The sequence below is a fragment of the Equus asinus genome, chromosome 28 (assembly GCF_041296235.1).
Source record: "Equus asinus isolate D_3611 breed Donkey chromosome 28, EquAss-T2T_v2, whole genome shotgun sequence".
Lineage (NCBI taxonomy): Eukaryota > Metazoa > Chordata > Mammalia > Perissodactyla > Equidae > Equus > Equus asinus.
Window position 1 is genome coordinate 22,574,336 of NC_091817.1, and position 25,913 is coordinate 22,600,248.

At 49.9% G+C, this 25,913-nt stretch overlaps 1 protein-coding gene across 2 annotated transcripts in view; it reads left to right on the top strand.

Moving 5' to 3' along the window:
- The window catches only part of SLC6A2 (solute carrier family 6 member 2), a 52,404-nt gene that overhangs the window by 3,610 nt on the left and 22,881 nt on the right, over nt 1-25,913 (top strand). For both annotated transcript variants that reach the window (XM_070500333.1, XM_014827664.3), the window contains exons 3-5: nt 8,700-8,831; nt 10,707-10,944; nt 20,599-20,737. In XM_070500333.1, coding sequence (XP_070356434.1) covers nt 8,700-8,831; nt 10,707-10,944; nt 20,599-20,737 — 509 coding nt within the window. The remainder of the gene's footprint in view (nt 1-8,699; nt 8,832-10,706; nt 10,945-20,598; nt 20,738-25,913) is intronic.

The following is a 25,913-nucleotide window of genomic DNA, read 5'->3' on the forward strand; positions in this document are numbered from 1 at the left end:
CTCTTTGCAGGTCTGTTTCCATACCGGCCTGGGCTCATTGACAGCAGAGACTGTGTTTTTTTTTATCCCTATATTTCTAATGCCCGAGATAAGGCTTAGATTCTAGAAATGTGGTAGAAGGTGCCCAACAAACTTCTCTTGAGTGAATAAATTAAAGAAATGGTCCAAGCCCTCAAAGACCTAAGGCCTATCCAGAAACAGTAGGAGCCCCTGCAGTAACTGACCAAGTGAGGCAGCGTGCGCTGGCGGGGTCTGGGGGGAGTGGGGGCGGCTGGCAGCCTAGAGATTAGGAGCCTTGACTGTGGCATTCTGGGTTCCGACTTCTAGCTGTGTGACTTTGAGCAACTCTGCAAGCCTCAGTTTCTTCACATGTCAAATGGAATTACAGGCGTGCGCTGCATAACGACTTTTTGGTAAATGATGGACTGCATATATGACGTTGGTCCTGTAAGATCTAGTACCACGTGGCCTAGGTGTGTAGTAGGCTATCCCATCTAGGTTTGAATAAGTGCACTCTGTGATGTTTGTACGAAAGTGCCTAATGACACATTTCTCAGAACATATCCTGTTGTTAAGCGATGCGTGATTGTGATGGTGTTCAGCTCTGAGGGATATTGCAAGGACTAAAAGTGCTAATGCCTGGGGAGACCCTGGCATGGTGTATGGCCTTAGTGCAGGTAGCTGCTGCTTCTTAGTAACATCGTTATGATGACATGTGAAATAGATGGGAGAGGTGACCAGTGCTCTGAAGGCCTGAGGACTGCTGCTGAGGAAAGACTCAGAAGAGGTGGGCTGTGGTTGGAGCTCAGCTCCTCGGGACGGGAGAGGCGTGGACAAGCCTCGTGAAAGGAGGAGGTAGTCTAGCTGTGCAAGAATGCACGTGGATCGTCTCAGAAACGAGGAGTGCAGCCTGGCTGAAGGGCAAGCTGGGAGAGATAAGGGTGGCGAGGCAAGTTTGGGCCGGGCTGTGGAGACCTTGAATGCCAGGCTCCTGGGTGGGGATGTTCTACCAGTGAATTTCCATTTCTGGCTAGGATGTCCGTGGTTGGCATGATGGAGCATGGCAGCCCCCATCTCACGGTCCGAGGCAGCTCCTTTTCTAACTTACTCCTCATCTCTCTGAGGGCTGCTCAGCTGGCCTCTTCTGGGCTTTGTCTATGCGGAGACTTCCTGGCCGTTCCTTGCAGATCAATTCTCATCCAGTAACTCTAAAGTCAGCCCCAGAGATGGGCAAGCAGGCTGGCAGTTACAAGGTATTCTGTAATTGTGGAAGCAGCCGAAAGACCCGAGTTCGAATTCCAGCTCTGTGAGCCTCGGCATGTCACAGCCCCTCTGTGACCGCACATTCCCTGCGACAGCTGAAGGTAAGCTTAGATGACCCCTGAGATCCATCTGTATGCAGTGACCTGGCTCAGTACTGCACCCAAGCCAGGACTCACCCACCCTACTCTTGAACAGCCTGTACGCCTTTCTGAGGCCAGTATGAACATGGGAACCTCCAAGTCCGGCTGTTCACACTGGCTCAGGCTGGAGGATATTATGAAATGATAAAGGTGTCAATCATTTAGGCCCCTGGCTAATATTTTCTGAATGAATTACTGAGAAAGATCAGCCTGTCTGAACATCTTCCCAGAGGCCAGCTGCTGGGATGCAGGAGGGCAGGAGGCTTCGGGTGGGAAAAGCTACTCTCAGCAGTTCCAGGCCTCTGTCCACAACCTTCTCAAACAGGGAGGCAGTGCCTGGCGGTGGAGCTGTTTCCAGGCTTCTCGATTCTCCCTCTGCACCTGTGGTCTTGGGCCTGGCTTGTGCCGGTCCCCGGGGGGTATTGGGCAGATCAGCTGGGTCCCCACATCTGCCTTCCTGCCAGGCAAGGGGCCACTGTGAATTATCCTTTGCAAATGGCTACTTCTATTCGAGACATGTCCTGCTGACAACTCAGCTGTTAGAACCGTGGCCTTTAGCTTATTCAGACAGACCTGGGTTTGAATCCAAGCCTGAATCCAGGAAGTGTGGCCTTGGACAAGTCATTGATCTTCTCTGGGCCTCAGTTTCCTTGTGCGGAAGAGGAGAATAATGGTACCTTCCTGTGGGGTGATAGGACGTTAGAGGTCAGATGCACATGGTACCCCACACAGTGCCTGGCACGTAGCAGGAGCTCATAAATAGAGTTTTTACTATTACTGTTGTTGTTCAATGATTTTTGACTACGGGCTAGACCCAGGAGCAGGGCGGGCTCCTGAGTTTCGAGGGAGCAAGATTGCTTCTAAGAGGACATTGATGAAGGGAAGTGAGACTAGAAATTGATCGTGCTTTGCGCCTGGGGCAGCAAGAATCCAGAGCTGGGCTTTGCCCCGGATTCTGACAGCCCAACCTCCTCTCGCTGTAGTCTCCTCACCTGGGAAAATGGGGATTAACATTCCCTCATGCGGTCCCAGGAGAGATGTGGTTCCGGGTCACCAATGGGGTTCCCTCCTTCCCCAAGTAAACTCGTAGTCTCAGGTACTCCCAGCCCTTTGGGAACCCTCTTGGCCAAAATATCTGGGGTTCTTGAGGCCAGGTGTGAGGTGATGGCTGGAACAGAGGGCAGGAGTTTGCAAACTCAGTGCCCTCTCATCTGGCCTGGCTGTAGGGGGCTGTCTACACCCAAGCTGGCAGAGCCCCACACTGATTGTTCAGCGCAGCTGCACATGAGCCAGCCAGCCAGCTGGTGTGGCCCCCGGCTGACAAGTATGCAGGAATGAGGCACTCGCTGGGGGCTGGAGCTGAGACCTTGATCTGGGGTCACCAGCATGATTTGGCCCCTTACTCTGAGCTGGCCAAAAGGATCCAGAGGGGCTGCTTCCAAAAAGATGGGGTTTCATGGGGCTAAATGTTACATCCTGCCCTGCGGTCCAAGCCCAGCTTCCTAAGTAAGGATTAGGCCACAGCAGGAGTGGAGAAAGGCCCTGGGGCTTTCATTAGCGGCATCCGCAGTGTGAGTCACTGCTGGGATCCATTTATTTAACCAAAAAGCATTTACTAAATGCCCATCATATGCCAGGAATATAGAGTTGAGCAAAAGGCAGTTCTTGCCTGTAAGAGACTCATAGTCTATTGTAGTTATCCTAAAAGTTAATGTCATTTTGGATTCTGTTATTGGAGGTATTATGTCTGAGATGAGGGAGGTGAGCTCCGTCTCTGTTCTTTGTGGATCCTATTTCCCTCTATAATGTAGTTCTGAGCATCCAAAACGTCTGATTTGTTCCTCTTAAAGAGACCAGGATGGAGGAGATGGGAAACCAGAACTTTCAAGGAGCTATATGGAAAGTGCAGATTTATTAGTAAAAATCAAGTCTAGATCCTGCAAAGTTGAGAGCAGAGGGAGGATTGTCATGTGGGGAGGGGTCGCCCCGACACTAATTTCCCTGAATTCTACCCACATTGCCCTCCTTAGAGGGGTGGGGTTTAATCTTTTGGGGAGGGCGTGTTTCCTTGCTTGTGCTGTTCCCTGGTTTCAGAGATAAGGCCCAGATGTCAGCTGGCAGAACCCAAAGTGAAGGTGAGGGAGTGACTCTGGAGGGGCCAAGACAGCTGGCTCTCATCACTTTGTGCAGAATCTGCCCTCTCGGAGCAGCGGCACTTGCACAGGGGCTTGTCTGGCTGCTCTTCGTGGTCTCAGGGAAGTGCAGGGGAAGGGGCGAAGAGGTACAAGATCCCACGTGGGCTGAGGTCACAGGGACCCTGAGGCCACTGGGCAGGGGCCCACAGTGGTCATTGAGGGCCCCAAGGAGAAGATCAGTCTTGGGGAGGAAGACACAGAAGTTGGCACCACATGGCTCAGCTACCCTACCCCGGGACAGAGTCTCTGGGTTGACAAACTTGAGTGATCTGGGCTTGGTCTACTATAGGAACCAGAGTGTCTCCCTACAGAAATGGCCACGGAGCCAGCTGTTGAACAGGCAAAGACCTGGAGGCAGACCCTACGTCTGACACCGGAGCTCAAAGAATTGCTTTGGGAAGATGCATTTGTTTTGCTCCCCATGGCTCTGAAGGACAGAGCGAAGGCAGCAGGTGAAGGCCGCAGCGGGCAGGATTTCGGGAAAAGGGGAGGCGGCACTGCTGGCCAGATGGAGAGGTGGGGCTGCCAGGTTCAGCAAAGCCTCAGCTGACCACAGGGACCTCTGGATCTGGGATGGCATTCTAGACTTGTCCTGAGTTGAAGTGAAGGGGCCGAGACTGCATGCCCCAGTGTCGATCAGTCATTGGATGCCCGCTGCCCTGAGAAGGGGGTGTGGCCTTGGGGTGTGGCCACCTGGCTTTCTTCAGCTAAGGCAATTTCCAAAGGCTGATGGCTGAGGCCAGAACAGTCCCAGCTGCGGGGGGAGTAAGTCCTTCATTCCTGGAGGGGATCCGGGTAACACTGCGGAAGTCCTTTTTTGGTCATGGGGTTGGCAGTGGCCTGGAGAAGTCCTTGGCCTTGGACTTGCTTGTGGCCAGCAGTCTTGTTTGGCCACAAGAGGGAGTAGCCAGCCTCACTTGGGACAGGGACATGAGTTGCCCAAGGGACTGCCTCAAAGTCCTCCATGCTGGCGAGCCTCCAGCAGGCATTGACAGCTGTGCTCTGTGAAGGACCCAGCCACCTGCAACCACACTGTCCATCCTCGGCTTGTCTGTATGCCCTTGGGATGTTTGGGGGGGAGGGACAAATCTGGCTGCTCTAAGCATTGACCAGGGTTTTCTTGGGACTCTGGTGAAAGCTGCAGGCAGTGACAACCTGTAGCCAAGCTGTGGGCACCCAGGGAACAGTTCTGAGGGTTTTCACTTCTTAATATATCAGAGTGTGGCCAGAATTCAGTTTGAGGAATCCTGCCCTCAACAGACTGGGAACCCGGTCCAGCTCGGTCTCAGGGGACCCTCCTCTCCTTCCTGCAGCCCCTCTGTGATCACACTGCCTCTGTTTCCCTCCGATTCTCCACCAGGCCTGGACCATACTACCTCTTGCGGAGCCCCCTCCCAAAGGCACTCCCAACCCTTTCCTGGGGTCCTCCTCACCTGCCCAGGGTCCGCTCTGGCACACCCCACTTGGAACTTAGTGACCACTGGGCTTCCCTTCCTGAGGACTTGGCATCTGCACAGAAGATTCCAGAACCCCTCTGTGACCAGTAGGGTTCCTCTCTAATACTGGGGTATCTGGCAGTGTGCCTTGGGCCAAAGGTGATGGGATAGGTGCTTTTCTTCCTAAATTCATCCAAAAGCCACTGGTCAAAATCCCTTTCACAGTTGACAGTTCTTTTCCTCGTGTGTTTGTGTGAGTGTGTCGATGTGCAGAAGTACGTGTCTACCTTTGCATGAGAGTGTACAGGTGTGCATTTGTATACATGCACATGTGTTGGAGACTCCCAGGAGCTGAGACCCTGGGGAGGTCTGCCCTGCCTGCGTTTTTATAGGTCAGACCAGAACCTACATGGCCAGAACATTCCAGAGCCAGGATTCTGGGCTTGTGGCCTCTGAGGTTCTCAGCTCTCAGGCCTTGCGTGAGGCTGGTTGCAGCTGGCACCGCCACACATGGAGACGTAGCAGGGCTGTGGGAATGTGGCAATTATGGGCCTTGCAGGGCGGTAACTTCTAGGAAGTTTGCAATCCAGTCTCGTTTTCCCAGGAGCTGCTTCAGGGCTGTTTGTAAGAGAGGCATCCTCGGTTGACCTCAGTCACCCCTGAAGCCCCGTTCTGACTCTTCAGCTCTGCCCTGGCTTCCTCCAGATCTTTTTGCAAGGAGATGTGGGCCAGTTTGCTGGTTGATGTCCTCTTTGAGAAGAAGGCACTGGCCACTCGGCAGCTCTCTGGTTTCATTCATACTCAGCCATTTCATCATTCTTGCGTGTTCTTGGTCTGTTTCCACCCGAAGCTTTGGCTGGCCCGCATCAAACGCTCTCACAGAGAAGAGCCTCAGGCTTGTGCAGACCCATCGTCTCCCCTCCTTCTCTCCTGCTGCTGGGACTCCCAGCCAGCACAAGCGGAGATGAATCTCAGACTGGGCAGCTTACCTATCTGCTGGCTGTGCCACCTGGCAGGTTGGAGTTAAGGAAACTGGCCAGAGTGAGACACCTGGTTAATTGGCTGGTGTTGCTCTTTCTCTTTGTTGTAGAAAATAACATCGAGTCACCAGTGGCAAACCGCAGTGCCAAGATCTGAGCTGTGACTACTGGCTTCTCCCTTCCCGATAGAGCCTTGGGCCACTGACTTTAGTCTGTCAGACCTATTAAACAGTTTCATACATCTGTTTCCCCTACTCTCTGGCTCCAGGCCGCCAAGGGGAGTAGCAGGTGGTTACAAGGCAGACTTGGGCTCAAACTGATCCAGATTTGAAGCCAAGTTGCATCCTTACTAGTTTGGACAAGCAACTTGATCTTTTTCAAAAAGGCCTCAGTTTCCTCATCTGTTAAATGGGATTAGTGGTAATTATCTTTCAGTGATGGTTTTAAATGAATAATTATGTAAAAACTTAATGTGGTTTGGCATATAGGAGATGCTCTACAGATGGTGCTTATTACTTTCACCAACCCCACCATCACCACTGCCACCTACCTCTGTCACCAGCATCACTACCATCATCACCGCCACCTACCTCCATCAGCATCACCAGCATCAGCACCATCACCACCACCATTACTATAACAGGCGTGGGGTGCCGTGCCAGACCAGGGTGTCAGAGAGAGACAAGGGGAGAGATTGAAAGCAAGAAATGAAGAGAGGAAGAGAGAGGTTGGCATGTGGCTGTTTCAAAGAAGTCCAGTGTGGAGCAGCAGCTGGAGCATTGAGTCAGCCTGTGACCAACAGATCAGGTGGCTCAGCTGGCCCCAGATCCCAAGTTTCAGAACGCCCCCTCTCTAAGATTCTATTCCGACTCACGACCGTCATCTAGGCTGGAATGTTCTGGAGTCTGCAGAATATGTGGAGAGTAGCTCTGAAGCTTTGGAGCCAGGCAGACCTGGACCCAAATTCCAGAGCCACCACTTAACAGTGGAGTGAGCTTGGTCAAGTCGCTTCATTTCTCTAAGCCACAGATTCCTCCTCTGAAAAGTGGGAATAGCAGTTGCTGCCTTGGATGGTTTCTGGGCGGGGTGAATGGGGTCACAGATGTCCAGTGCCCAGTGCTCTGCTGGATCCACAGGAGGTGCTCACTTCCTAGTAGTTTCTTCCCTACCGCCCCCTGCTGGTCCACCTCCTGCTACAAAAGGGACTGGGTCTCAGAACATTGGGGCCCACCCTTCCTGCTTTGTCCCTAAGAGCCCAGGGCTGCCTGAGGAGAAGCCCTGCGAAGAAAGTGGAGACTGACAGTTGGAGTAGCTGGGTGAGTTTGACCCTGGGTGTCATGTGACTGCCACAGTTCTCTGCTGGCTTGGAGTCTCAGTTTCCACATCTGTAAAATAGAGGTAGTAGCCATCTTTGCATTTTAGGATTTGTTGTGAGGACCGAATGAGACATTGCATGGAAATTGCTGGTGCACAGTAGGGGCTGTTATATTCCTAACGTTGCCATCGCTATAATATTTCCCAGTTTCTGCACTTTCCTGGTGTGGGCGGGTCGGAGAGTGTTTGGTTTCCAGGGTGACGGCATCTCTGCCAAAGGCCAATGGCAGGAGGAGTGTGGATTTGGCCTGGCCACCTCCAGCTGCGTCAGGAACAGGAGCTGGCATTTCGCTCCGGTCACGCTTGCAGCCTTGCAGCCTGGGCTGACGTGGCTTGTATCCCAGTGAGTCACCTCGCAGCGTCAGAGCCCCCCAAGCTCACCCCAGGCTGCCAGGCAGCCTGAGAAGTGTCTCTGCAACTCAGACGCGTCTCATTCCACCAGGAAGTCTCCCGGGGATTAGTTTCTGCCCATTGCCAAAGGGTCCCTGTAGTCTCTGTGACGCTCGCGGTGGCATCTTCCCGGTCAGAGACTCAAGCCTCTGGCCTGTTTGGTCCCTCCAGCCGCCTGTAAAGAGTGAGTCCAACGAACACGAATGGGAGTCCTGCTTCTGTCACTCACCAGCAGCACAAACGGGGCCAACTGGACTCCCTTCTCTGCCTTCAGTTTCCCCCGGAGGGACATTATGACCCTGTCTGACTATGTCTGCGAGCTGCAGTGAGACTAAGAAGAATCCAGTGGGATTGTGTTTGGGAAAGCCCCACGTGACCTTAAAATGATGGAGATATGAGCAAAATTAGAAACCCAATCCTATGTAACTTTGGGCACTTTCTCCCTCTCTCGTCTCAATTTTATTACCTATAAAAGGAAGGGTTTGCGGCAATTGGCCTTCCCCAGAGTGATGACTCATGAAAGAAAAGATTCTGAGTTTAAATAAATTTGGTAAAGACTGCACCTGCCATTCCGCTCATGGCACTTCACAGTGTGTGCTTGTGTATCGAATACTAGGAGAATCCTGTAAGAAGCAAGCCTGTTTAGCTTTGATTAACCCAGATTTTACTAATTTGACCACAGAACCTCATGAGTATGATTATGGTTATCACTACCACCACAACTATTAACACGATGATTTGTATTAATTGCTCAATGTACCTTTATTTACCTAGCACGAAACACCCCTTGGGAAATGGCCAGGTGAACAGATGAATGAGGACCCTCACGGCTCTGGCAGACATTGATCTGAGCCCTCTGAGGGGCAAGCCCAAGGCCGGCCAGGGGTCTTGGTGGTCACGCTCTGCCTCTGTGTCCTCCAGGTGCCTTCCTGATCCCATATACTCTGTTCCTCATCATTGCTGGGATGCCCTTGTTCTACATGGAGCTGGCTCTGGGCCAGTACAACCGGGAAGGGGCAGCCACGGTGTGGAAGATCTGTCCATTCTTCAAAGGTAAAGAATGGGTCTGGGGGAGTCAAAGGTTGCCCAAAAAGACTTCTGTGAGCCACTGGAGAATCTACTCCAAAGGTGGGATCTGAGGTGGAACAACTCTCCTGTCGTTCACAGGTATTGCCAAGGTCAAGTGCGTTGACCATTCAAAGTTACATGGAGAACATTGGGTGTGTCAGGAGCAGCTTTAGCCTAGAAAAGTCTAGAAACCTGGATTCCAGTCCAGGCTCTGTAGCTGAGTGACCAGAGGGAGTCGGTTCCTTTAGGAGAAATATTCACGGAAGTGTCAGAAGTACCCAGCACACACACCACTACTCTTCCCTCTCGTTCCCATGGCAGACATGATAAATTGATCACGGACCTTTTTTGGGCTCAGCTGGAAAGCTGCCTCATAATCCTTAATACAACAGCCACAACTAATTGATCACAGCTGGGATATAAGAGGAAGTCTGCTGGCATTCAGGACTTAGAGCACATCTGGATAAAATGGCCATAGCAACTGCTATTTCTTGGCCCCGATACCACTGTGAGGATGTGGGGTAAGAATTAGTGCTCCCAAGCACTAGAGAGCTGGGCCCAGATGGCACTGAGGGCCAGTGTGACTGCTGTGAGCCTCTTCTCAGCTGGCCCATCTCTTGAGTACCTCCAACATACTCAGTCCTATAATAGATACAGGCTGGGAAAAGAGGCTTATGTGACATGTGTATTAGTTAGGAGGTTTTTTGCTTAATTTCCAGAAATCCCCTCAAAGTGGCTTCAATATAAAAGAAAATTTATTGGCTTATGGTACAGTAAAGTCTAGGAGTTTTTTCTAGCTTCAGGTACAGCTTGATCCAAGTACTTAAATAATGTTATTTGGAATCTCTGTCGATCTCTCTCCATCTCAAGTCTGTTTTCTTCAGTATTAGCATAGTTCTCAGGCATATTCTCTTCAGGTGCTAGCAAAGCTGGGCATCAGCAACAACAAGATTAAATCCTACCAAGTTTAACAATAACAAAACAAAACAAAAACACCTTGTATCAACATAGCTTCATTAAAGGTCCCAAAGAAGACTCTCGTTGGTTTGACTTGAGTCATGTGCTCTTCTGTCAACCAATCACTGTGGTGATGGGGAAGCAGAACTCTGATTGGCCAGGCCTGAGTCACGTGACTACAGCTAGCTCAAGGAAGTGGGGGATTAGCCTCATGCAAACCTCATGTGCTAGGAATGCCTGAGGTAATGCCAGGGAGGCAAAAGCACATCTGCTATAGGAAAAGCCATAGAATTAGCCCTAAAGGGGCTTCTGATACATTCAGGAAGATGAGATTGGTACATGAAGCAGATGGTTGAAAACAGAACCCAGAGAACACACAGGACTGAAGGTCTAAGCAAGGCGTGCTTCCTTGGGGTTCCCCAGAAGCAGGTCCTGAGACAAGGATTCCTGTGTAAGGGTTCCAGTTGTTCTGGGAGGTGATCCCGGGAAGTGCCAGCAGGTGATAGGGGAGGGGAGGCAGCCAATAAGCCAGTTCCACCATGGGCAGGGGGCTCAGTCCCACTGGGAGAGAGTGTTACACGCCTCGGTGTCATCCTGCTCGAGGGGCGAGGAGCTGGGACGTTTATGCTCCAGTGGCTGACCGGGCTGATCTTGGGGGCATTAAGGTCCTGGCACCTCTCACCCACCCGATGAGTGAGCGGAAGGGGCTCCAGTGGCAAGAGAGAGCCCTCAGGCAAAGGGGTGGTGGTGTATGGGGACACAGGCAGGGCTCTGACAATCTGCTACAGAAAAAGAGAGGCATAGGGGTTGGGGAGTGCAGTGGTTGGAGCCACCTCCCCGGGAGAGGTGGCTCCCGGGTGGGCCCGGGAAGCCCCTGCCTGACCCCCGCTGCCCCCCACCCAGGAGTTGGCTATGCCGTGATCCTCATCGCCCTCTATGTCGGCTTCTACTACAACGTCATCATCGCCTGGTCACTGTACTACCTCTTCTCCTCCTTCACCTTCAACCTGCCCTGGACCGACTGTGGCCACGCCTGGAACAGCCCCAACTGCACTGACCCCAAGCTCCTCAACGGCTCCGTGCTGGGCAACCACACCAAGTACTCCAAGTACAAGTTCACGCCGGCAGCGGAGTTTTACGAGTAAGTTATTGACCCCTCGTCCTGTTCACCTGGGCGCACCGAGACCTGTGCTGGCAGGACCTGAGCCAAACGCTAAGGAAAACCACAGAGAGCAGGGGAACACACCGGTCATCGTTGGTAATGTGTACCGAGCAGCTACCCCAGGCCCGACCCTGGGCTAGCAGCGGAGGACACAGCTGTGGACCAGGCAGCTGCAGGAGCTTGTGTTCTGGCACAGGGCATGGGGATGGGGAGACAGTACACTAGTAAACAGCTCAGGGAGCAGGAACGTTTGAGACAGTAGACGTGACCTCCAGTAAAAAAACCCCCACATTTTAGAGACTATAAGTGACCTTAAGAAACTAAAACCAGGTATGTGGGAGAAGGTGATTGTGGGGGGAAAGGAATTTAGTGCAGGTGGTCAGGGAGGGCTTCTCTGAGGAGGTGTCAGAAGAACAGATGCAGTCAGCTAGCGGAACATCTAGGGGCTCAGCCAGCATGTGATGGAGCTCAGCTTGCACCCAAGTCGATCTGATCCTGAAGCTGTCGTCTGGCGGAGCCTGTGCCGCTGTCCCTCTGGGGCTTCCGCGGGGCAGAGCAGCCAGGGCTTGTGAATGACACTCAAGAAATGGGAGGCAGGCCGGCTCCATGCAGCTCAGGGAAATTAGTTAGACCACGTGTGTGTGAGAGGCACTGACTGGTGGTGGAAGACAGAATGTCTTAAAGAAAAGACAAGTTTTAGGTTGAAGTCATTTTACACTGAGAAAAGTTGCACAAGTGGTCCACAGAGCTCCTGTGTACCCTTCACCAGCTTCCTCTAATGTTGATGCCTCTTCTGACCAAAGAGCGACGATGGAAATCAGAAAATTAACACGCATATGCGACTGACTAACCTACTAAAGACCTTTATTAGATTCGCTAGTTTTCCCACTAATGTCCTTTTCCGGTCCAGGATCCAGCCTAGAGTCCCATTGTGGCACTTAGTTGTCATGTCTCCTTGGTCACCTCCAATCTGTAAGAGTTCTTTGGTCTTTTCTTGAGTGTCATGATCTTGACACTTTTGAAGAGTGCTGGTCAGTTGACCTGTAAAATAGCCCTTAGTGTGGGTTGGTTCGTTCTCTCTTGATTAGACCGAGGTTAGGCATTTTGGCAAGAATATCACAGAGGTGATGTTGTACCCTTCTCAGTGCATCGTGTCAGGGGTGCAGGTGCTGGTCTGTCTTATTATGGGGGATGTTAATCTTGATCACGTCTCAGGTGGTAGCTGCCAGCTTCTTCCTGTTCAGAGGACGCCTTATTTCCTTTGTAATTAATAAGCGTCGCCTGGGAGCTACTTTGAGGTTATGTAAATACCTTGTTTCTCATCGTACTTTTACCCACAATTCTTAGCATCCTTCAATGATTCTTGCAGGCAAGGATTATTATGGTAGTGTTTGTCTAATTGTGATTTTCTAATCCCCTCATTCCCTCTGGATTAATTGATTGGAATTCTATAAGGAAGAATTGTCTCTTTTCCTCTATTCAGTCATTCATTCATTTACTCACTCGTTCATTCATTTATATCAGTACGGGCCCATGGATATTTATTTTATTTGTGGTTTTAATCTGTAACCATCATTTATATTGTTGTTCCCTTGATCTCTCTCAATCTCTACTCCATTCTTTTATGTCCTTGAGGTGGGTGATGGTCAACTTGTTTTCGGTCTGCTAATGTAAAATGTCTGCGTGGTGGTCTCTTCAGAATGGAGCATCTGTTATCTTTATTCCTCAGATGAGTCCCATTTTAGCAATGCCAACACAAGTGTTAGCAGATCAACAGAAATTCCGTGTTATAAGCTGTGGGGTGGGACAGGTAAACCCCTCTCAAATCCCACCCCCCAGGGACACCTGGTCTAGAGTAGGGATTGGCAGACTTTTCCGTAAAAGACCAGATAGGAAATATTTTGGGCTCTGCAGGCTGTCCATATCTCTTGCATATTCTTCTTTGTCTTATTTTAGCATTTAAAAAGATAAAAACCATTCTTAGCTCACAGGACGTAACTAAACAGGCCACAGGCTGGATTTGGCCTGGGGGCCGTGGTTGGCTGACTCCTGGTCTAGAGCGGTGCTGCCCGGTCAAACTTCCTGCGGTAATAGAAACGTTCTATATCTGCACAGTCCAATACAGTGGCCACTTGCCACATGTGGTCATCGAGCGAGTTGAAATGTGTGGCCATTGTGACTGAGGAGCTGAATTTTTAATTTTATTTAATTTTCATTAACTTACCTTTAAAAGCTACATGTAGCCAGTGGCTACCATGCTGGGTAGTGCAGGTGTAGAGCATAAGAAACGACAAATTCATAAGCAACAAAACTTCAAGGTCAGTGTTCTTCAGTCCTATACATTCCCTAAGCCAAGGACCTGGGACTGAGTCCTGATTATCCTGAGATTGGGGTCACTTAGGACCACTGCCATCCCTGCCATCTCAGTGCAGTGGGGCAAAGGAGATTCAGTTTGGCTAAAAGTGGCCGCTGGAATGTCTGCTGTCTCTTGGGGCTAAGAGCTCGCTAAGGTCCTGGACCTGTGTTCCCTATGGATTCCAGCAGGCACGTGCATGCAAAGTTGTGTGTTTGTAAATTTGTTGGGAGAGGGTCCACAGTTGTCATCAAATTCTAAATACGTTTACAGCCCCCAAAGGCTGGGAAACATGGCTGTTACTTAAAGCCAGCACCTGTTTAAGCAACAGCATCCTCCCCATCTTCCTATCACATGAACGGCTCATCGCTTACCACGTGTGGCAGGCTTTCTGCTAGCTTCTTTGTGTATATTCTGTTGATTGAAGCCTCACACCAGCCCAATGAGCTTTCTTTGAACCCAGGCAGGCTGGCTCCGAAGCCCAAGCTCTTCACCCAGTGATTCTAAATCTTCTTGCACGTCAGAATCACCTGAAAAGCTTTAAAACCCACTGATGCTTGGAGCCTAGGCCCTGAGATTCTGATTTCATTGGTCCAAGCCAGGGCGTGAGGGATTTTTATTGACAGCTCCCCCAGCGATTCTAACATCCAGTCAAGGTTGAAAGCCCCTGTCTTAGGCACTGCTCTCTCCTGTCTCAGACAGAACAAGATTCTCACTGCGGTCAGGCTGACACCTCCACAGTGTCATGTCATGGAAAATCTAGGGCCTTCTCTGCTCTCCTGAGGGGCAGGGCCTCAGAAAATCCCAGAATCTTTGGAGAGCTTGTGGGGAAGATTTTAGACCTTCCTAGTTTATGACTGTGGTTTGGACCTGCAAGCGGGCAAGGAAAGTGGGGCAGAGGGCGCTGCTGATAAGTGTAATTGGTTTCATGCTTTTCCTTTATCGTCTTCTGGTGAAGGAAAAAGCATGATTTTTTTTTTTTTTTGCTCTTGGCAACCCTTGTCCTTATAAATTAAACTGGAAAATGATAGCCTTGTCTCTAGTCTAGTTATTATTTGATTCCTCCTCTGACGTCTTAATGGCAATAGGTCTGCCCCAGCAGAGACATCCGGCAGGAGGGAGGTGGGTGGGGTTTGGAGACTCCGGGTACTTTAATTACAGCCCGAAACTTCCTCCTGCTCAGCTGTGGGCAGAATGTGGCGGAAGAAGATGACATTCCTATGTGCAGGGCTGCAGGGGATGGGGGAGGTTGTGGAGAGCAGAATCCAGGGCTATTTCGGCAGCTTCCTGCCCTATGGAGACCCCATCTCACCTTTTAAGACCCCCCCAAGCTTCATAGCTACCATGAGCCGGGCACTAACTGTCTCTTTGTATCTAAGTCCCCTTTAGTCTCCACAGTTGATGTTGGTGGAAATTATTCCCATTTTACAGATGAGAACGTGGAGCCTCAGGTTTTAGATAAGTGGCGGAGCCAGGATCGGAACCCAGGTTCTGACTTGAGGCTCTCACCCCGTACATGGGCCTCTCTCCCGTCTTTCTCCTCCATCCTGTCTGAGTCTCCAATGGGGTGTATTTGGGACGGCAGTACAGGAGTCCCTGAGGGTAGATAGGAGCCTGTCTCTTTCTCACCGGGAGCTGTTTTTGTGAGCTTCTAAGTCGCTAAGCCATGAGCTGCCTCTGGCTTTTTTTTAGTGGCACATCTAAATGTTTCTGCTTTAAAATCATCACCCTATCTCAGTCTGGGCATCCAGCAAGTAGCACCACCAGTGCCTACGCTGAGGAGGGTAGGTAATTTTCTCTCTCTCCTCAGAGCCTGCTGGCCAATGCTGTTGCCATCTTGTACTCATTTAAGCTGATGGATTGAACATATCATTCAAGGGAACAAATCCTCTATTCTCCCCAGGCTCCGGGCCTGAAGCCAAACAGCCGGCGGCTAAACGAAACTCTGATGCTCTGTAACTGTGTCTGAAAAAGGGCCCCTTGGTGAACATGTGCCAGCGATAGAACCCTTCTACCCCCTGCCTATTCCTGGTGGGGAAGAGAACTCCCCCGCACCCCACCTCTGACTCTCTGTGCTTAAATGTCGAGACAAACGGAGCCCATTTGGCCCGTAGACTTCGGAAAGTCTGGACCGTACACTTCACGATGATTCATTTTCATTAAAATGCTGGAAAATGGCAACAAACCCAAGTTACTTGTGCTAACCCCCAAGGCTTGGGCCTGCTCGGGAGAGGAGGCTGGATTCACATTCCTTTTCTTGGGAATCAGTTCGGGAGTCCAGCCTTTTCTCTGATGAAATGTCTAGACAGCCACTGCGACCCTGCAAGTGGTCTTCACAGGCATATGGGGTCACCTGGTCCCATTATGGGGCATTTCAGCCATCTGATTGGACACTAGAGGCATTTTAGCAAATTTCAAGGAAAGCACAGTTGGTTCAGTGCCTTCTTTTCATAATTTTAGTAGTCACTTTGGGCAAAGGGTTGTTGACACCATTCAACACAGGGCCCATAAAGCAAGGGGAAGAAGAGGGACTAAGTGTAAGATGGGTTCACTACCTGATTCTGGGTCTCTCTCTTTTTAGATATGCCCACTCTCTCTTCTCTTCTCTTCCCTTCCCTTCTCTGCTCTCCCTTAGGGCATAGGAGAAGGGCCCAGGTCAGTGCATTCTCTCTGAGTTGAGACTAGCAGGTGAGAAGAAGTTTGCCAGGCAGACAAGCTGGGCTGGGAAGTGTGCTTCAGGCTGAGGAACAGAAAGTTCCAAGGCCCAGAGCAATGAGAGCTCCGTATGATGGGGGAATGACAAGGGGCTGGCCATTGCTTGGAGCCAAAGGCAGGGCATGCACTTGGCACGGGACGATGGTGAAAGGCCTCGGATGCTGAAAGGCTTATGTTTTTGTCCTCTAGGCCAGCATTTCACAACTTGGACTCTTTTGACATTTTGGGCTGGATGATTCTCTGTTGGGGGAGGGGCCGTCCTGTGCATTTTGGATGTTTAGCTGCGTCCCTGGCCTCTGCCCACTGGATACTAGCAGCACCCCCTCCTCTCCAGATGTGAAGGGACCACACAGGAGACAACCAAAAATGTCTCTAGATGTTGCCAAATGTCTCTGGGGAGGCAGGGGCAAAATTCTTCCCATGAGAACCACTATTTTAGGTTATAAGGAGCGTTTTGGGGGCAGGAGAGTGACAAAGTTAGAAGGGCACTTCAGATGGCTAGTTCTACAGCAGCACAGACGGTGGATTTAGGGGTACTGGAGGCAGAGAGACCAGAGTCAGGGGAAGATGGGGACTTTATTTATAATAGTCCCGGAGGAAGAGAATGTAGGTCTGGCCTGGGACAGGGCCTAGAGGGTGGGGGTTGGGGGAACAGACTAAGAGACTGGATTTGGAGGGACCAGGCACAGGGACTGATTGCAAAGGGAAGCTGGTGCAGGGTGAGTAGTTTAAAGCCACAGCATCCTTCCTGGGGGCTGTGGGGATGGGGACCATCTGGGGAGGGGCATGTGGGCCTTTGTGGGCCTTGATCGCCCACACAGCGCTGCTCATTCATTCACGCATGCTCACTTGCAGAAGCCCATGCCTGTCCACATCCCCCCTCCCCATCTCTCCCTCTACCACACCTGTGCACCTTCTCTCAACTCACCTGTTCTTCTCCAGGTCGGGCGAAGGCACCAGTACCTGCTTGGCAGAACCTGCCTGGCTGACTCCCACTGCCGAGTTTTCTGGGCGCTCCCTAGCTCCTTTGCTGATGCCTGCTGCTCCTGGAAGCGTATCAGTGATGACAGTAGTTACAGTTACCATTTGTTGAGTGTTTCCTGGGTTCTAGGCATTTTTCTCACATTCTATAATTTAATCCTCATGAGAGCCATTTTCCTGAAAAGGAAAAAGTCTCAAGATGGGGAATGTTTGCACCAGCTCTTGTCCACTTGCCTGGGAACTCCATGTGTCTGGACCCATCACCTGCTTGTCCACAGCCATGTCACGAGCTCTCAGCACACTGCCTGGCTCACAGCAGATGTGCAGAAAGAGTTTGTGGCAACGGTGAAAGGATTCAGGCCACACATCAGCTGGTGGCAGGGCCAGGATGGGAGTTCAGGTCTGTCTGACCCCAGAGCCTGGATAATTTCTGTGCCACATTCTTCTGTTTTCCTTCACATTCTTGCAAATATTAGACATCACTTTTAAATGAATGAACAGATGAGTAAATGAATGAATGAAACTATGCAGTGTCAGTGGTGGCCTCCAGACTTTCACCTGTCCAGGGACAAATATAAATTTCTTCCCAAGGATAAGCTAACTAAGTTTCCAGACTTGGGGTTCGTGTTTTCCTCACAAGTCTAGCATCTTCCCCTGTCTTTTGCACTGCTCCCAGCGAGGGCAGCCATCGGCCTCTGATTCTGCGGGCTCATCTAACGACTCAGGCTTCCAAAATATTTCAAGCCCACTTGTTATGAGCCTCTCTGGGATTTTTTTTTCCCTTAGGCACAGGGAGCCAGTTTTATTTTGCCAGGAAAGTAAAGAGTTTCTGGAAGGCTCAAGTTTGTTCTAAAAGAAACCTGTCCTTTGAGCCGGCCTCTAGTTGGGTGGGTCTTGGCTCTCCAGCTGCCCAGTAGAATCAGCTGGGGAATTGAAAAGACACTGGTGCCCAGGCCCCATGCATCAAGGGTTCTAACTTAATTCATTGAGGGTGGGGCCCAGATACCAGCAACTTTTAAAAAGATCTCCAGGTGATTCTAATGTGCATGTTGAGAAGTTTCTTCTTATTGATAGGGCTCAAACTTATGTTCTTCCTACCTCATATTTCTCTTTGGGAAGGTGGGTAAGGAGAGAGAGGAGGAAAGGGAGGAGGGAGAGTGGGGAGACAGACAGACAGACAGACAATTGACTGTCCTCTAGCTTATTCATTGCAGGTGTGTAAAATTTTGCCATCAACATGTCCTTCTTTCGGATTAAAGTACTACTTCAAGGAAGGACAATATATTAAGCTTTTTTTGTCTTTCATACTAGTGTGAATTTATTAATCAGCCACTTTCTGAATGGGCTCCTGGCTGAGAGCAAACCCCTGTAGAAGGAGATACAAGGAGGTTAAGTGTCTCCGTGGGGAAATGGATGATTCCCCTGGGCAGTGTGAAAGAACTGGACAGAAGGGCTAGGAATTTACCATAAGTCAGAGGAGGAGTTGCTAAGAGAAGCAGTGAGAGTGTGTGGGTGACTGACCCTCTTTCCTTCCCAGTTCCCTTTGGGGTGGTCCTGGGTCTGTCTCATTTTTTCTAGAAGATGGATTGTTGGGTTTAGCCAGCAAGAAAGGTTGTGAACACTTGTTCCTGATCCAACCATCTGCTGTGAGCTAACAGGCCTAACCGCCAGGCTGGGCTTAGCCATGGACCCAGGGGTGGTGACTCCACCTCCTCATCCTGAGAGCCTTGTACCCAGTCAGCCTAATGTTGCAGGAGCAGGCTCTGCTTGAGAAATGAGCCAAGAGCCACAGGAACTGAAAGGGTTGAAAGATTCCTATCAAGAGTGATCACACAGGCCTCCCAGAAGAGGTGACATTGGAGCTGGGCCTTGAATGGTGTCAGGAAGTTTGCAGCTGACTGTACCCTCTGAGCATGAGGCTCAGAGGAGGACCAGGCAGAGACCAGTTCTGGGGGTCCTTGCAGTTCCCTTGGCTTTCCCCACACTTGTCACACTTTGTGGTGATTGTGCATTTAATAGAATGTAAGTTTCCCCAAGGCGGGGCACTGTGGGTGGGGAGTTCCCCGCTGTGTGTCTGGGGCCCAGGATGGGCCTCTCCCAGCTGGCACTCAGTGAGCAGCGAATGATATGGGTGCAGAGGAAACACCACCCCAAGCTCTTCCCTCTGCCATCAGAACAGTTCTGATTTCTTTATCCTGCAAGGATGTAGAATTGTGGGGGAACCTCCCTCCATTGGGACCCGGTCTACCATTTTATCGGCTGATCTTATTTCACCTTTGGTTAGATCCTGACCCACTTTGATTAGATTCTAATTAGCAAATGGTCATTTTGTTTGCATGCTACTTACCATTCCTTCATTGCAGATCGTACGAGGGACCTCGATATTCTCAGACCTCACAAATGTTTGTTCTATTTGTTTTTATTGAAGGATAAAATATTATAGACAAGTGACTATCATTAAGTGACAGCTCAATGGGTGTCACACATTGGACACAGCCATGTAACCAGCACCCAGATTAAGAAACAGAACATGGCTGGTCCCTAATGTGTCCCCTCTCAGTCAGTAACTCCACCCCTCACTCCCTAGAGTACATCTTTCCTGACGTCTAACTCCTTAGGTTAGTTGTACTTTATATCAATAGAATCAGACAGAAAGAACTCTTTTACAGAATTATGTGTGAGAGATTCATCCATATAGAGCAGTTGCTGTATAATGTTCTATTTCATAAATATATCATAATTTATCCGTTCTACTGTTGATAAATATTTGAGTGCTTTGCAATTAGGGATTGTTCTGAATAATACTGCTATGAATGTTCTAGAACATGTCTTTTGATGAACATGTGTACACATTGCTGTTGGGTAAATACCCAGGAGTGGAATTGCTAAAGCACAGGATATGCATACTTTTAGCTTTAGTAGATATTCCAGAATAGGAGAGAAATATTTACTTTTGTCTCCATCTCTAGACCAGGGATTCATAACCTCAGCAATATGGAAATTTTGGACTGGATAATTCTTTGTTGTTAGAGGCCATCCTGTGTATTATAGGATGTTAAGGCTATTCTGTGCATTGTAGGATGTTGCCAGTCTCTATTCTCCAGATGTCCGTAGCACAGCCCCCTCCCCAAGTTGTGACAATCAAGGACACCTCCAGACATTGCCACATGTTCCAATGTCCCCTGGGAGACAAAATTGCCCACCAATCCTGTTGAGAACCACCGCTCTAGGCTGTGAGCTCTATGAGGGCAGGGACCCTCGCTCCGTTATTTACCACCACCTCCCCAGGACCTGGAAGGCAGGTGGCACTCAACAGGTTTTGTTACCTTGAAAATTTTTGTTCCTGTTTAAAAAACAACCTTGAGTGGGGAGTCTCCCGAGCCAATTTGCTGGCCCAGGGTAGGGAAATCCTAGACATAGGCCGTGACTGCACAGAGTAGGCCAGAATGATGCAAGGCAGTGGCTAGGGCAGCCCACAGCTCGTCCCCATTGGTGTGCACTGTTGGGCACTGGCCTGTGGTCAAGGCCGTGGTCATCCTCCCTGACACTGTCTTCCCTGGTCCCTTCCCTTCTCCTCCGGTCAGGCGTGGTGTCCTGCACCTTCACGAGAGCAGTGGGATCCATGACATCGGCCTGCCCCAGTGGCAGCTCCTGCTCTGTCTGATTGTCGTCGTCATCGTCCTGTTTTTTAGCCTCTGGAAAGGAGTGAAGACATCAGGAAAGGTAATATCTTTGTTTCACTTTCAGTTTGGAGATTGGCCTCAAAAAAACCCCATATATATATTTTTTTCTGGCTATAACCAGGTAGTTGGTGAAAAGAATAAGAGGCCGCGAAAGTAGAAAGCCTGAGTTTGCTCCCTAGCTCTGCCACTGGCATGCTGGGAGGCCTGGACAAATCCCCTCTCGTCCCTAAGCCCAAGGCTCCCAGAGTGGGTGGATTGGGCCCCTCAGAGTTTTCCACCAAAGCTCCAGGAATAGCAGAGGCCCAGGAATGGGTCACCCCAAGGGCCTCGGGAATAGGCTTGAAACAACCTATGAATGTGCATTTGATAAATCTTGAATTCTGGCCTAAAACTTTGTGCAAATGTTGCTCCCTTCTCTGGAATAGAACCATTTGCTTCATTATAAAACCAGTCTTTCCCTCCTCTGAATTTTTGAGTAAAAGAGAATGCTCCGGAAGCTATCTAGATGTATCCCGGGCCTTTGTGCTTCCTCTGACACCGTGCTGAGTGTCCCAAGGGTCTTGGTGTCCTGGAGAAAGGAGCACAGGGTTAGATGACCTAGGGGGCGTCTGCCAGGGTTGGCATTCTGACCTGGGTGACACTGCCCCCTGCAGTCAGCCCCTCAGGAGTGGAGTATGCTCAGATCATGGCTCATGTTGGCTCTAAGGCTGAGGAACGTCATGGGAGCAGCAACCCCATTTGGATCCTATGGGGTCCATGCGGAGCTTGACTGTGTTCAAGAGGCTGTAGTGGGAAATGTTATTTGCAGGGTTTTGGTTAGGCATTGCTGTGTTACAAACCACCCCAAGATGTAGTGATGGAAAGTCACAACCATTTTATCATCTCTCATGATTCTCTGCACCGACTGGGATCAGCCAGGTGGTTCTTCTGCTCCATCTGATATTGCCTGGGCTACATATCTGGGGGTCTAAGATGGCGCATACTCATGGATGGCAGTTGCACTGGCTGGGGGCTCAACTGGAGCTGTCAATCAGAGCGCTTTGGGTTGTTTCCACATAGCCTCTCCATGTGGCTTGGGCTTCTCACAGCGTCGTGGCTGAGTTCCAAGAGCATGTTCCAAGCAGACAAACCACAATGCGCAAGTAGCTCTTCCAGTCTCTGTTGGCATCATGCTTGCTATTGTCCCAGTGGCCAAGATAAGTCTTGTGGTAAAGCCTAGAGTCAGTGTGGGAAGGACTACACACAGATGTGGTTTACTCGAGATCACAAGGCATGAATCAGCTAGGCATGAATTTGTGAGAAGCTTCATTAGGCAACTGATTTTGGAAAGTAGGGTGCATCAGGGTTCTTTCTGGCACTCCTAGACACCATGGTCATACCGTTGAGAGCAAAGCTAATGGCAGGGGCCCAGCAGCCAGAGGGGATGAAATTTGTCAAGAAGAGCTTGAAGTGAAACTTCCTATCAGCATGTTGGGGACACAGTGTCTGCCCCAAAGAAGAACCCAAATTAAATGCAGACCAGGGCTGGGAGGAATTCTAGAATAGAGCGAAACCAGTCTAGGACCACTACGGTATTAGCAGGTGGCACATAGATCTTCAGTGAATATTTATTGAAGGGTCAATGAGGAATGGATGGAAGGTAGGAAGAAAGGAAGAAGGATGAGTGGGTAATTTGGCGAACTTCAATGAGTGTTCTTTTCAATTCAGTTCAAATTATTAAACATTTATGGACTCCTACCATGTGCCAGGCTTGATGCTAATGCTAGTGATGCAAGAATAAATAAGACAGATTCCTCCTTCAATTGCTTATAGTCTTATGTGTATTACACACAGGTTGTGGGTCAACCAATGTCACTAGTTTCTTGAGTCTCCATCCAGACATGTATGTGTATCCCCATTTAAATAAATGCCAATGGTCACAAACTATATACCCTATTATTTATCCTTTTTTTTTTTTTTGAGGAAGATTAACCCTGAGCTAACTACTGCAAGTCCTCCTCTTTTGCTGAGGAAGACTGGCCCTGAGCTAACATCCATGCCCATCTTCCTTTACTTGATACATGGGATGCCTACCACAGCATGGCTTTTGCCAAGCGGTGCCATGTCCACACCTGGGATCTGAACCTGCGAACCCCCGGCCGCTGAGAAGCAGAACGTGCGAACTTAACCGCTGCGCCACTGGGCCGGCCCCCAATCTTTTTTTAAACTTAACTTTACCTTGGAGATTTCACATCAGGTAGTCAGGTTGAGCTTTCATAGAAAGACAAACTGTGAGTTTTTAAACTGCTATTAAATCAATTTAGTGCGTTGCCACAATTTTTAAAAATCAAATAGGCTGGATACTAACAGAGTGCATTGCCCTTAGTGATGTAAGAGCTGTCTTGTGGAATTCATGCTTCAGTTATAGCCATCCATATGTTTGTGTATTTTGTCTCGATATATAAGGTTTTTCTTACCATGAGTTGTCATACTCGAAAAGTGTGAGAAGCTGCATTAGTGGAGGAAGCAAGCTCTTTCAACTGGCGGGTCTGCAAAGACTGTGGGGATGGTGGCATCTGGGCTAGGTCTTGAAGGACAGGCACAGGTAGAGATGGGGCAGAGGGAAGGGATTTTCAGTGGAAGGAACTGCCTGAGCCAAGCCATAGAGGTGCAGAACCCCAGGCTGGCCTTGCCCAGACTTTCTGTACCTTTCCTGGGTATCAAGCAAGAGCAGGGCTCCCCTGGCCTCTGCAGAAGGCAGACCTGCAGAATATATATGAGATTTACTACTGCTACTTGCCTGGGTGTGGGGCCACCACATGCTTCTAATGTTGTAGCCCGAGATTAAGGTCCTCACAGGCATCACCAGAGGAGTAGAGCCTGTCCCAACCAGTTTAGCACTTGGCCAGAGAGTAGCACGAGTTGTCTGTGGGAGGGTTGATGCTAAAGAGAGAGGGACGAGTGGAGCTGAGCATGCTCTGTTCCTCCGTGCAAAGACAGCTTTGGAGGCGTCCTCTCCTCCCCTGGGGAGTGTGATGAGGAATGTTGCTCCAGGGAAGCCCCCCAGGTAGAAACATGTCAACTGAAGCCACAGCCCACATTTCGTACAAGTGCCCCAGCGTTCTGGCAGCTGAGCAGGCAGGGGCCCCCTGGCAGTCTGTGGAGAGGGGCTTTCTAGAATGGGGAGCTTCCCTCAGGACATTCCTGTGCCCTGTCTCTGTTTTTATAAACTGGCTCATGAGAAAACCGAGAGCATGGCTTATTTCTTCCAGACTGCGTCTGGAACAGGATGGGGAGCTTTTCTTAACAGGCTTCCCCAGCCACGGAGCCAGCCTGAAATGAACTGCAAATGTTCGTGCTCCGCATCCAGGCAAGTGAAGGCTCTGTCCTTGGGAAGGTGGCTGACTCCACAGCTGGGATGGTGGTGGGTGGGGTAAACCAGGGAAAGGGGTTATCCGAGACCACACACTCTGTGACCTTGGCCCATTGACCAACTCAGGGTGGAGCATGAAAGTTTGAGTCAGAAATTATCCCCCAGGAGCTAGGCAAGTATGTGCATACCATTGCTTGCCATTCTGGAATCCCGCTTGCCTCCCCCATCTCAGGAGTCCTTGGCTGAACCAGCACTTAGCAATTACAGGCCCAGGAACTGAGCCTCTAACTGTTGAGCTAGAGGGTACTTAAGGGCCATCTACTGCAACCTGCTTGCACACATGGGGAAACTGAGGCCCAGAGAGGGACAGGGTTTCACAGCAGTCTTCAACATAGCTAGGAGTTAAACCTGAGTCTTAAATATACAGTAGAACGAGTGCTTAGGCACATGGCTTTGTGGTCAGACCACCTGGGTTGGAGTCCAGGCACCATCATTTCCTATGGAGTGACCTCAGGATTAATGACACCCCAAACTTCAGTCTCCTCACCTGTAAAGTGACAACAATTAATGATGGTGCCAGCCTCCAGGGCTGTTGGGTGGGAGGAGCGAGAGATCCTCAGTGCAGGGCTGGCAGATGGAAATTGCTCAATAAATGATCCTCGTCTGTCTTTGTCCCCTTCATCAGCACCCCTGCCAGTGCTCTGTCCCCACCTCGGTGGTTTTCAAACTCTGCCAACTCCCTTTGAGTCTTGGAGGAGGGATGGCCCAGGCTCCCACCTGCTCTGGTTTACATGTTGGACTAAACTTTCAGAGACCTTGGACTCCCCTATGCCTGGAGATGAATCCAAAGAAAAGAACTGGCCAGGGTCGGCCACGGTGGTCTGCCCACTTCACGGCCAGGCTCTGAGCTGTTTGGGGGATGGGAAAAGATTGACCACCTCTTGAATTCTGGCAAAGGTGGTGGGGTTGAGGAGGGAGAAAGCCAGACCAATTCAAAGAAAACCTGAGTTCTAGAATATTTAAATAGAAAGGTCGTTTTGTGACTTTTGAGTTCAAGTCGTAATTCTAGCCAAGTCTTCCCACTAATGTGTTGACACAGGCTGGTTTTGGCTTGCTTTAGTGACTTGATTGGATCCAGTTATAACGAGCAGCATCATTTGCATATGAGTAACAAATGTGCTACAATATTTACAGCTCAGTGTTTTCTTACGTAACGTCAGAGCATGCCCCTCACCCCATAAATCTTAGTATGTCTTCATTATTGGTGCAAACGTCCCTAAAGCCCAGTTCAGAGGATCACAAATTCTAAATCATTAGAGGTTAAATTAATGGGGTTTTGTAGTGATAAAGCATGGGAGTTTAACACCTCCGTGTGTGAGTAGACCTTAGAGGTGACCCTGAGCTGTGATTCTCAACCTTAAATGCATGTAGGAATCACATGGAGGGCTTGTTAAAACTCAGATTCCTGGGTCCCTCCTTGAGAGTCTGATTCCGTGGGGGTCGGAGGAGAATTTGCATTTCTGACAATCTCCTAGGTGATACTGATGCTGCTGGTCCATGGGCCTCACCTTGATCTACGTAATCCTTTGCCTAATGCCTGGATCCCGAGCAAGAGTCACATACCTTCAATGACAGTGACCTCTCCACCTTTCTGGGTAGCTCATTTCTTCTTTAGAGAGCTCTGTTCAATAGAAAGTTTTTCCTTTTATGAAGCCAAGATCTTCCTCATTGTAATTATCGCCATTGGTTTGAGTTTGGCACTCTAGAACCACACAAATTCTAACCCTTATCCATAGAAACGCAAGGTGGATAAGAAGTTGGATTTGAGGTGATAGAAAGCAGTGACCTCCCTTGGTGACTGAGG